The sequence below is a fragment of the Onychomys torridus genome, chromosome 17, assembly GCF_903995425.1.
Source record: "Onychomys torridus chromosome 17, mOncTor1.1, whole genome shotgun sequence".
In the NCBI taxonomy this organism is placed as follows: Eukaryota; Metazoa; Chordata; class Mammalia; order Rodentia; family Cricetidae; genus Onychomys; species Onychomys torridus.
This window is the reverse complement of record NC_050459.1, coordinates 15,608,826-15,621,945: the sequence shown is the minus strand read 5'-3', so window position 1 is coordinate 15,621,945 and position 13,120 is coordinate 15,608,826. Positions and strand designations below refer to the sequence as shown.

The 13,120-nt window shown below is 44.5% G+C and overlaps 2 protein-coding genes across 3 annotated transcripts in view; one reads left to right on the top strand and one right to left on the bottom strand.

Annotated features, from left to right (window-relative positions):
- The window catches only part of Mcph1 (microcephalin 1), a 213,694-nt gene that overhangs the window by 80,893 nt on the left and 119,681 nt on the right, over positions 1 to 13,120 (bottom strand). The gene's annotated exons all lie outside the window — the stretch shown is intronic.
- The window catches only part of Angpt2 (angiopoietin 2), a 50,324-nt gene that overhangs the window by 17,799 nt on the left and 19,405 nt on the right, over positions 1 to 13,120 (top strand). The window contains exons 2-3 of the mRNA XM_036166492.1: positions 8,908 to 9,063; positions 12,253 to 12,374. Of these exons, the coding sequence (XP_036022385.1) occupies positions 8,908 to 9,063; positions 12,253 to 12,374 (278 nt within the window). The remainder of the gene's footprint in view (positions 1 to 8,907; positions 9,064 to 12,252; positions 12,375 to 13,120) is intronic.

The following is a 13,120-nucleotide window of genomic DNA, read 5'->3' as shown; positions in this document are numbered from 1 at the left end:
GAAATAGTTTATATTTGTAATTTGAGTTATAAAAAGACTGGTCACTTTTAGCTTCAGTGAGATGCAGGCCCATGTGCAGTCCTGTGAAATATGTGCACACAAGGGACTACAAGTATGAAAATAAATATGAAAAAACTGTAGCCTGAAACACTTGGAAGAGTGGGAATGGAACCAGAGGTTAAAGGAGAGATAATCTAATCAAACAGATGAGGATGATTTTCACCCTAACTAGGTCAGAAAAGCAAAGTCTAGTTGTAATAAAATCATTAAATTAGAAAAGCTGTGGACAACAAAATGAAGGGCATGTTGTGGTCTGAGATGTCCTGGTGTTACACTACAGTGTCTCTCCAGGTTTGCATCTCTACACATTAATGAAGATGGGACACATACACATATGCCCCCACCCACAAAGATGTAGTTAGGCTTTCAAATCATATAGAAGGATGCTCAGAAAAGAGAAGGAAAACTATCCTGGAGAAAGGCATCATCCACACCGAGGAAGTGCCTTCTAAGCCAACCAGTTCAGGATAGAGGCAATGCTATAGTGTCATGGGTAAAGACTGGAAGGTGCACAGAGCCACAGGTAAAGGATGTTAGATCCACAGTGCCACAAGTAATGGATGGCAGGTGCACATCTTCACAGGTAAAGGACATCAGGTGCACACCACCATAGGTAAAGGACATAAGGTGCACATCACCATAGGTAAAGAGGGCAGGTGCACATCGTCATAGGTAAAGGATGGCAGGTGCACATCATCATAGGAAAAGGATGGCAGGTGTACATCACCATAGGTAAAGAGGACAGGTGCACATCGTCATAGGTAAAGGATGGCAGGTGCATATCACCATAGATAAAAAGGGCAGGTGCACATCACCATAGGTAAAGGATGGCAGGTATATATCACCATAGGTAAAGAGGGCAGGTGCACATCGTCATAGGTAAAGAGGGCAGGTGCACATCATCATAGGAAAAGGATGGCAGGTGCACATCATCATAGGTAAAGGATGGCAGGTGCACATCACCATAGGTAAAGAAGGCAGGCGCACTACTGAGCCTTCATGCAAGCTAACCCTGTCTACTTTTTAGCAGCTCAAACTTCTCTCCATTGAAAGCTTTTGCATCTTCAAATTGCTACTAGAAAGAGGAAATAAAGAAGCAGAGGGCTTGGCTGGCATCTGTCCACAGTGGCAGCACACAGCAGGGTACACTGTGAGATTTCTTAAGCCCACACTTATCCCTGCACTCCCAGGCTCACATCACCTTAAGTAGGATGAACTAGCTAACTTCCCTAGCAGATGTATGGCAGAAGTCTGTGGAATCTCCTGGATGCACTTATTTGCTGAGGTTAAAAGGAATCTCTTCTCCATACTTTGGCTGTTCCAGCTTAGGCGAGGTCACGCCTGTTGTCCTCTTGTAGGACTTCAGCTGGCATTTCCGGTCTGCATTCTCACCCTCTCCGATGGGTCATTTTCAGATTTGCTGTTGCTCTCCCACACAGCCACCACACAAATTGCTGGTTTGGAGCTTATAATCAAAGGCCACATTTGTCACAGCTCAAAACCCCACCCCACTCATACACTCTGTTAGCTTGTAGATTCTGGTCTGGGGGACACTGGAAGAACCATTTAAGGTTTCTGAGCTTCAATTTCCCCATATTAAAGAGCCCCAATAGAGGCATCCTGCCATCATAGGGCACACTTTGGGTGACCACTTTCAACTCTTGGGGCCATTTCTATAGACTGGCCTTGATATGGACCCTCCTTGAGACCCCTGGCTGACTCTACTTGGTGAGAACACAGTGGGAGCCTTTGGATTACAGCCCAAGGCATGGGTGTCGACAGGGCCACCAGTGCTCACTGAAGGATGGTTCTCAGGGTTCCCCAGGTCTTCTGGGGTTCTCACCAGTCACCAGTGTGGTGGCCAACAGAATCCTCATGTTTGAACTGGCTGTCCCTCCTAGCTGCCTTCCTCAACCATCCTCCATGGCCACTCTCTGGGACTACTTCCTAAATAAACTTCCTGTATGCCTGCCTGGGTCTCAGGCTCTGATCCTGGGGAAACCCAAGCTAAGAATGTGAGAATCCACTGAGGTTACAGAAATAAGATATAAAAAGCATTCTGGTGCAGAGTGTTGTGCTGGTCTGCTCTGCATATGGACATCTGGTCTTGGGAGCTCTGCGACGTTTTATTCCTTATGTATAGGTCTCTGTAAGGTGGAATGAGACTGTGTTCTAACAGGTACTGGATAAAGACACTTTTATAAAGTATGATATCTTATGCTAAATACAATGTATACCCTACTCTACAAATTTCCATTAAACCTGCATACATTCAGAGTGAAAGCTTCTGAGGGAAAAAGCCAGATTTTGAAGCAATGATAGTAGGGTAGACACAGCAGCAAAGGGGTATGGGCATATGTAAAGATTCCCCAACAACACAGAAAAGATCACAGTCATAGGAAGATAAGAACAAACCAGGTGTGACTTGACAGTGTGGGACGCAGGAACACACTGCCTCAATTGAGATGTATCATCTCAGGAGCTGGGGACAAGGCTGCCAACCACGGCCTGCCATTCCCACCGATGGCTTCTTGATGATAGGGGTCACCAAGACATCATTTCATCTCTTCATGCTGATGAAGGCAGCAAGAGGCTAGCTTCTCTGGACCTTGCATCAGATAACAGAAAGCTACTCGGATAAACCGATGAGAGAGAAAAAAAACCAAAAACCCAAACCAAACAAACAAACTAGTGTTTGAGTGTTCTTGGAAGACCTTACACAGGCTGTGGTCCCGTGGCCACAGCAAATGGAAGCAGGACTGCTGTTTAAAAAAAAGTCCTATGAACCACCACCTAGAAGCTGGGGCCAGAGGTCTGGCTTCTCTCTCCCTCTGCATTAGGTAGGCTATTTGCTCTGATGTGCGTGTCCCTGGGTCATATAAACCAAGATGGTGTCTACAAACATGGCAATCAGGGAGACACTTGCTTCCTAGTTTTGGGGGCATCAGAACATGACCTATAACCCGTGTTGACACATCTTTGTCTACGGGCCTCCCATGTGTATCCTAGGAAGACAAGGGTTTCTCTGAAGCATGGGCCTCCTGCTCACCCTCTTTAATCTCAGCATCCCCCAGCAACACTGCAGAGAACACAGATGCTCAGGCAGCAGAAGCCAAGAGACTTGAAAACCAAAACCAACAAAGCAGTGCTACGAGGCGGGGGAGGGCCCAGGCATTGCCACTTTTCTGTCTGGAGACCTCAAAAGATGCCTCAGAGTTCCCCCATGACAGAAGTTAGAGAACATTAGGTCAGAAGCCATTCCCACACAGCATCCCTGGGCTTAATAATCTTGCATCCGAAATTCCAAACTAATTATAAGAGCAAATGTTTGGGATGTTGTTTCTAAGGGTGTATATGGAAATGGTTACAGACATTTAGTATCCAAAATGAACATGAGCATTCACTTCCAGTGGTAGATTTAAAAATAAATTAAATAGCACTTTAAAAAAATCACAATGCAACCTTGCTTCAAGAGCACAGAGGGGTAGAATGTGAACACAGGAGGTGACGGGCTCAAGGGACAGGTACTGGGAAGTACTGAGTAGCCTTATTATGCAGGGGAGATCGGGGTCCCTTCTTGGGGTTTTTAATGTAAGAATTTAAGAATGGGCTCAAATGGAAGCTTAAAGGTAATAATATTAGAGTTGAAAAGAAAAATACCCCAGGGCAGGCAAGCTATAAATGTCAGCAGCGACCCTAAAGAGTTGATAATGGAGGAGCAAAGGAAAAAAGCTGCACCACTGAAGCTGGAACGAAGGTCAGGCACATGGTGGACAAAGAGCCGCATGGCAGCGAGCGGAACTGTAAAGAGTAAGGAGCCGTGTGTGTGTGTGTGTGTGTGTGTGTGTGTGTGTGTGTGTGTGTGTGTGAGAGAGAGAGAGAGAGAGAGAGAGAGAATGAGAGATGGAGGGAGAGAGAATGAGAGATGGAGGGAGAGGGAGAGAAGGAAAGGTTACTATTTTCTGAGTAATTCAGAAAACTTGGCAGGCTTCTGAAGCAGCATGGCATGGCTGCACTTTGCAAGAAACTGAGTTGGGGCTGGGAATCCTGGGACAGAAAAACACAGTACTCATTAAAGGGCTAATCATGCCTCCTATTTCTTTAGAATGGCCTAAGGTGAGCCTGCCTTCCTGGGGAAGTCCTTTGGCCAGGTAACTGACCTGGTCTAACTGCAATGGTTGGTCACTACCCAGGCCAGAAATCCCATTCTCTTGACCAGAGGAGTTATTTTCTTAATGTGCCTTTACTGCTACTCTAATATTTGCAAACAGGCACAGCAGAAAGGTCAGAGGCTCCCAAAGTCTGAGACTGCTCTGGTTTGGATCTGGTTTGCACATGTCTCCCAATGGTTTGTGTGGTGGAAGCTTTCTCCCCAGTGTCTCAGTTTTGGGAAATGATGGGACCCGTCATTTGGGAATCTAGCCACGGGTCACTGAGGGGCACTGCACTAGGCAGGGACTAAAGCAGTTCTCCTGGGACCCTGGTGAGGTCTTCCTGGAGTGTTGCTATGAAGGAGCAAGACTGTCCCCTCCTGGTCTTTCTCTTTAGGCTTTGAGTTTCCCAAACTGTGAGCTAATTGGGCCCATGTCCTTGCACATGCTAGGCAAGACTCTGCTCCTGACCCACTCCAGTGAACATAATTACACCTCTTTCCTTTTCTAGAGTACCAGCAACAAAAGCCAGACTAATACAGAGGTCAAAGAGATTAGAGATGCCAATCCTCAGCATCACAAAGTAAAAGAATAGAGATTCCTTTCCAGACAAAGTCAGGGAACAATGTGAGCCAGAGGTGTCCAATTTGTAGTTGGTTTCCCTTACTCTGAAGGTAGGGTGGTGGGAGAGAAGGTAGGGACTGCCTTAGGGTTCAAAGGAGAAGGTGGGAGATGGGGATGGGGACACACTACCACAGAAGGAGGACTCTTTGAGGTGAAAAGAAGGCAAGACCTAGGCATGGCAGGGGTCTGCAGTAATCTAAGCAGACAGGATGATCAGAAGTTCAAGGCCAGGCCTGGTTCTAAGAGACCTGGTCACAGAACAAACAAGGGCCAAAGAAAAGACCCTCTTTCCCTTTCTCTGTCTCATCTGTCAGAAGTTACAGTATTTTATTTACTGAGTGAGGTGACAGCCTGAAATGTGCCCAAGGAAACATCAATTTTTAATTTCCAAGGAAAACAGGGTTCCGCAAATAGACAGAAACTCACCAGTGAAAGGGGATGGGGCCATTCAGTTCTACCTAGCATCTACTAGAATCTTCAACTAGCATCAGCTGTTGCCAAGGGGTCAATGTCAACCCCTACGCTGAAGACAATTCTTGCACATTACATGTGTTTTTCTTTCTCCAGCAAAGTGCAAGATGGCTTTTCTTTCAGTTTTAAAAAATAAGGAAGCTAGTCAGAGAGAGAGTTTAATGTACAATCAGTCTGCATGGCTGTCTCACAAATGGACTTACTTTTCCTGTCAAATCTGATAATTCAAATGGGTAAGGGGGTAATTAAACCTTAGAACATATATGACATTATACACACATGTGTGTATTTTATTATGACAGCTGAACTTTGATTTGCTGCCAGCTTTTAGGGATTGTAATAGGAGTACAATCAACATTGAGCAACAATGTTCTCCAACTACAGAATCAGGACAGGCTGTAGTTGTAGACCCAGAGATCCTCTGCATTCTGAGCACAGGAACATAAAGGCTCAGCATCCCAGAGGTGCTTTAATCATTAGAAGTGAACATCCAAACACAGGGTGACCTCTCCCAGGTATACAGGGAACTTTCCAGAGACACCTGTGCCTACAGACCACTGCATGATCACAGGAAGCTGATGTCAAAGGTCCATGAGAAGCATGAGTATATGAACTGTCTGCATGGAATAAGAACCATGCCCCTCCATGGGGAGTCTCAAAAAGGCTCCTGGAGCTGTCCCTGGTAATAGCCTCCAAGTGTGGTTACAAGAAAGGGGGCCCAGGGGACAACAGCTCGATTACCCCCTCCTCCCTTTGGCTGACTTCTTACGCAAGAAATGGCTTTGTTTAGCAGATTTTCTGCTATCAGGGATTAAAAACAATAAGAAACCATGAAAGACATCTCATGTGGTCAAATAGAAAAGAATGAATTAGCTGGGCAGTGGTGGCGCATGCCTTTAATCACAGCACTTGGGAGGCAGAGGCAGGAGGATCTCTGTGAGTTCGAGGCCAGCCTTGACTACAGAGTGAGCTCCAGGAAAGGCGCAAAGCTACACAGAGAAACCCTGTCTCAAAAACCAAAAAAAAAAAAAAAAAAAAAAAAAGAGTGTTTCATGTCTAGAGTCAATCTTAGGTGTGATTTGTAGAAAGGCTACTGCATGAAGGAGACCTTCATTTGGAAATTGCTGTCTTCACATTATCATATGAACAACCATAGTCTTCCCATCTCAAAATTAGTACTAGTCTTTGGAGAGGAAAAACAGATTCTTCTGTCAGGACACTCTTGAGAGACATGACTGATGTTGATAATTTTTGATCACGGCTTTTTTTTCTTTTCATGGTGCCGGGGATGGCACTTAAGGCCTTATATATAATAAATAGCCAAGCACTTCACCACCAAACTAGATCCCCTGCCCTAATTCTAGGTTTTCTTGTTGGCCAAAATGGCTGTGAATCTAGTGAGGTGGTCTGTTTATAAGCACCCTGAGACCCAGGATAGGAAGGTAGGCTCAAGCCAATTCTGAGCTATTATCACTGCCGACTGTTAAAAGGCTGGGATGTGTATAGGGGCTTTGGGGATGAGTTAACACTGTGCTAGAAAGTGTTAACTCTCAGCTGGGCATTCTGAGCTCAGGAACACTAGAGAGTGGCTGAGATGCTGCTGGCTAGCGGTTAACAGACATTAGCGGTTAACAGACATTAGCGGTTAACAGACATTAGCGGTTCCAGCAGGCTTTGCTGCTGCTGGGCTGCTCCTGAAGAGAAAGTGTCTTCTTTCTTAAGCAGTTCATGGCTTCTCAGAACTTTCAGTGTCTTGGTGTAAAACGGGTGACTCAATGTTACTGTTGGTGGGTCACTTTCCCCACCCTGCAAATTTCAATTACTGTCATAAAAAGGAACTGTGTTTAATTGTATCATAAGCATTCCACACAGAACAACCACGTATGTGGCTTTTTCGCCCTCACTCGCCTCTTCCTGAAATAATGACCTTTTAGAATTTCTTGTCTTTAAGCTTAGAAAAAGATATAGTAATGAAATGAGGGAATTCTACTTCTGAAAATTAAGCCTTTTTTTTTTTTTTTTTAGGCTTCCAGGTCTAATTTTAAATTGGATCTTGAGTTTAAACAGTCTTCTCCTGGCTCCTAACAGTTGCAACCACATTTGATCCAGCAGCTTGAAAAAGGGGAGGGAGGCGTTAGAGGGTTCATTTTCCCTCTCTGGTTATATGCTTCAAAGTGGGAAAAGGGAAGTCAAGATCTTCATTTACACTGGGATTGCAGGCTGTTGTTTCTGAGCGCAGATATACACTAGAGGTTCAGGGCATCTTCCTAGTTCCAGACTCCCAGAATATATCCCCATAAGCACTGTCTTTGCTGGAGAGGAAGTAAGCATGGAGGACAGTTCTGGACGACTTGCTGTGACCCAGGCTCACACATGCAAAGTGCTGCCTATGTGTTCCTGTAATGGGTGCATTCCAACTTATTGAAAGTAAAGCTGAGGGAAAAAGGAAGGTCCATTAAGAAGATACTATACTGAGAGCCTAGGCGAGGCCTAATGGAGGTCAGTGGAGACCAGCATGTGAGGGTGGACTAACTTGGTACACACAGCTACTGGAGTGTTACAGCACTTTATCTCCACATCATAGCGGAGGCTTCACCCTCGCACTTTCTTTCATTCTTTCTTTTTTTGGTTTTTCGAGACAGGGTTTCTCTGTGTAGCTTTGCGCCTTTCCTGGAACTCACTTTGGAGACCAGGCTAACCTCGAACTCACAGAGATCCACCTGCCTCTGCCTCCCAAGTGCTGGGATTAAAGGCGTGCGCCACCACCGCCCGGCTCAACCCTTGCACTTTCATAACTGATCAGAGAGCTTGAGGACGTGTCAGACTGTTGGAGTAGATCTGCTCAACAACCAAGGAATGCTGGTTAGTGAGAGTGACTGCTAACTACCCAGAAAGCTTGTATGGAAGGTGGGAGGCCGATGGACAGGGCAGTGCCAAGAGCAAACACACATTGGGAACAGCATATAGTGAAGAGTGCAAATCCATGAACTGCCCAGTACCCATTGGGAGACACAACGTGAGTCCCACCAACAAGAAAGCCCCTGAACACTCAGAGAGGAACTCCTCCCATACTACTTTCTGATTCTTAAAGGCAGAAATTAGGAATCATTGGTTAATGTTTTAGGAAAAGCTTTGATGACTTACAATGTAAACCCAGTAACCCTCTGTAGAGACTTTCAAAGTTAAACGAAGGCGCTGGAATCAGCTTTCATATTCAGTTTAATACAAAACCTACTTTGTACAAAAAGAATAAAAATATTTTGTGTCCTTGAGCTACAGTTTGGGCCAATTAATAACTCTTATTATCAGATTACCATTTTAAAAAGGAAAATGAATTTTTAAGCACTGAGTAACACACATACAATGACGTAGAAGCACAGCCTTATTTCTGAGGGGCTCAACTGACCCATTGGAAAGGCTAATTTACATATGAGGAGATCAGTATCCAAAGGCCAAGTGTGGAGCTAGAGCTTCTGGCTGCTGAACCATCTTACCACCCTAAATAAAGTGTCTTAGAAAAGAGGCAAATGACAAATACTTAGGAAGTGGGCTTCTAGCCATTTGACTAATGACTGTCTGTCCATCACATGCTCCTTCGTAGTTGGAGAACTACATCCAGGACAACATGAAGAAGGAGATGGTGGAGATCCAACAGAATGTGGTGCAGAACCAGACGGCTGTGATGATAGAGATCGGAACCAGCCTGCTGAACCAGACCGCGGCCCAAACTCGGAAACTGACTGACGTGGAAGCCCAAGTAAGTGACAGACTGAACCCCTTGGGGCAGCAGCTAACAGACCACGTGCCTGTGGCTGGCTGTGCGGTGGAATAATGGAAAGCTATAGACCCTGACTGGAGGAAGGTGGTGGCTCTTAAATCTAACCCTGGAGTCAAGATAACTGTTGTGGTGGATTCTTAGAGGATGTGCTGACAGAACAGTGGGTGGCAGCCTGCGGTGGCACAGACAGGGTATGATCTGGAGCCAAGAGCCCCAAGGGAGGGTGAGTCTAATCAGGTGCTCGATTTTCTCTAAGTCTGCTTCCTGAGTCCTGATCCTACTTCTGGGAAGCTTCAGAAGTTAGTACCATCATGCTTGGAGCTTTACCAGTTCTTTAAAAAACCAACAGAGAGTACCCATTGTAAGCCACCCCAATATTCAGTACCCTACCTGCTGCTTTAACTAAGAGGACCAACTGTTAGACTTAGCACAAGACAGCATCACTCACTGAGAGAAACCACGAGCCCCTCACGCCCTGAGACACTCTTGGCATGGTGACAAGAATCTCTTCAAAAACTATTTTCATAGAGACAAGAGTAGATCAAAAACTTCTATGAAGAGCAGAGAGGAACTCTTTGTTTTGATAATATTTCAACAATATTAGGCAACAGTATAGGAACAATGTAAAGAAGCACACATTTTCCACAGATCACAAGGCACTGAGGCTTAATCCTGCTTATTAGTAAGTGTTAACATGACAAGATACAGCAGTTTAAAAAGAAATAATGTGTCTGTCAACTCAATTGATAAAATAAAATAGCAATGGTTAAATGACATTCTGAAGCTTTTGATATTAACTATGGGAGGCTATCATGCACTTCCAAAACATCTCTTAATCCTAGTATAGCGTTTCTTCTTCTTCTTTTTTTTTTTTTTTGGTACAGCAATAAAATAATATTAGGACACAGAACAACTATGCAAACCTTTGGGACATCCGGTGTAAGATCACAGGATTTAAAAAGTGCCACTATGAAGTTAGACATCCTATGACTGAGGCTAACAGGAAAGCAGACCAGGGATGGAGAGAAAACAGCTGCAAAGTCCAAATAAACACATCAAGGCGGGTGAGCCCAAGGAAGGACATGGAGAGGCTGACTTAGGGTCTCAGTCTAGTTGACAGCAACTGTTGGTTACTTACGGATGGTGTGAAATAGGTTCCATAAAACATGAACATTTCTGGTTAGATACACAATTCTTCTAGACTGTCAGAGTGAGGATATTAGACAACCATACATAGCTGGAGGTCTGAGACCTTACAGCCATTACCTGACTTGGGCAACACAGCACCAGCTAACTCGGACCTTGAGACCTGTTGAACTATACAACCCCATTCAGAAAAGTGATGTGAAGGCCAGTGATATGCCTCAGAGGGTAAAAGTGCTTGCCACAAAAGCATGAAGACCCCAGTTTGATCCTCTGACCCCATGTAAAGAACGCTGGATGTAGTGATGGCCATCCATAAGGTCAGTGTTCCTAAAGCATGATGGGAAGCAGAGAGAGAAATCCCTAGATGATCGGAGGTGGACTAGCCTGGAGCACACATCATAGCACAAATAAGATGAACCCTGCCTCAACAAGCAGCAGGAGAGAACCAAGTCCAAATGGTGTCCTCTGACCACCACATGTGTGCCATGCATGTGGGTGCCTCCACAAAGACACTACCTTCTCTCCCTCCTACACATACACACATAATTCCTATATCAAGCAGGTTCTATTGGCATCGTTCTCTGCCTCTTTCCAAATCGGTCTTCATTCCATAATCTCATGGATTAAGAAGAGGGCAAATTGTCCCACTCTTTAACGAATAAACTGGGATTGAATGTAGAGAGAAAACAGAGGCCAAAGCTGTACTGACGGCATTGCAATCCCAGCCCAGTCCTTTGCTCATTTCCAGAAGCATTCTGCTATGACCTCAGCCAGGCTTGACAAGGACCAGACATGCCCGGCACCTGCATGGTGAGACAGGCCAGGGCTATGATGATGACAAGGACCCCCACAAACAATGATTCTTTTTCAAGGTCCCTGGTTGCTGGGCAACGATTCAGACTTCCATTAACAGGTGATATCACATCCTGAGTGACACCACACAAGGATGTGAGTAGTCGATTCTTCCTGCTGGGAGGCAGCCAGGCACCAAAGAGCCCACACAATGGCCAATGCTGGCTCCCACTGGATATTGAGATTTCATTATTCCCTAATTGGCCAGAAAGACTTTTAAAATAGGAACAAGAAAAATAGGACAGAAGAAAGAAAAGGCTTAACAAGTGGGTATAAGCTAGGAGACACAGGCTAGCAATGAGCCTTCACTGCCACACAGAGAAGCATGTGACTGTCTTTCTGTGCCCCACAGAAATTTTTGAGCAGTGGGCAATTATTTCAAATAAATGATTTAGTTTGCATGCATGGTGTGTGTGTGTGTGTGTGTGTGTGTGTGTGTGTGTAGGTCAAAGGACAATTTGCAGGAGTTCATTCTATCCTGGGGAGTGAACTTGGGTCATCTGGCTTAGTGGCAAATGCCTTTTCTCGCTGAGCCATTTTGCTAGGCTGAGATAATGTTTTTATTCATTTATAATTTTTGATCTATAAAATGGTTATTTAATATCACCACTTGTTATGTTATGTAAAACAATGAAATATTAAAGAAAGAGAAACATGATATATGATTTGATACTAGCTGCTTTCCAGAGCTGCTACGCATTTACTATGAAAGGACTTAAGAGATATACAATTAGGCATGTTCTATGCCACCAAAATCTTTATAGGCATAGAAAAATGTGCCAAGCTCAGGTAGGGGAGGAGCACTCCAGATCCTTCCTTTGTTGAGGGGCTAATGGCAGTTAATAGCTGTGGGGAAGGAGAATCATTCTTCTTTCTTTTAAATGCTGCAGTAGATGTCTCCCATACCCAAACTCACATGGCTAGCATTACTTGGACTTGGTTGATTACTAAAAAAACAGGTGGGTGGAGGCTGTGTTTGTGGAGAGAGTTGGAGGATGGAAACAGAGGTGTAGATATGACCATGTTTTATGGTGTAAGGAAAAAAAACCCCACATGTCAAAACAAGTTAATGAATAATATGCTTTCTGATCACTCTGATGATTGACTCAAGTAAGGGCATATATTGTATTAATCAAAGCAGTAGGCGGTAATTCTGTTTGTTACATGCAGGTATTAAACCAGACAACAAGACTCGAGTTGCAGCTTCTCCAACATTCTATTTCTACCAACAAATTGGAAAAGCAGATTTTGGACCAGACCAGTGAAATAAACAAACTACAAGATAAGAACAGGTAATACATTATAAAATACTTGAGATTCAGTACTGTACTCTTTCCAGATACACAGTCTACCCATGACCATAAGCACAGTGTCCCCAAATGATGGATTTCTGCCTGGAATTTATGTGGGTCAGAGGCTCTGAGAACAAGAGGTAAAGAAAATTCAGAGTAAATTTCCCAACTGACCCCAAACTTCTCATTAGTCCTGAATATTGTTTTTCATTCTGGCCCTTTAAAGACTCTGGAAGCAATATTCCAAATTGCTTCAACATTATGCAGTTTGATCTACACAAAATACTAGTGGGGTTGTGAAGTAATGAAGTTACACTGTAGGAGGGCTTTAATATCAACTTCATCACACTTCTTAGCCTTTGGGGGATTCTCACTATGTAATCCTAGCTTGTCTGAAACTTATGTAGACTATGCTAGCCTTGGACTCAGATATGCCTGCCACTAGGGCTGGGATTAAAGGTCATGCCTGGTGGGGACCTTGTTTTTTGCAAGATGAAGCACATTAAGAAAGCTGGAATTCGTTTTGGAGACCAGGCTGGCCTTGAACTCACAGATCCGCCTGGCTCTGCCTCCCGAGTGCTGGAAGATAGCATCTGTTTTGGTGTGTAATACTTTCTTTTTAAAACTTATGGCAAGGGCTGAGATGGCTCAGCAGGAAAAAGTGTTTGCCAGACAAACCTGACAACGTGAGTTCAATTCTCAGACACACATAAAGGTGGAAGGAGAGAGCCACCTCCACAAAACCA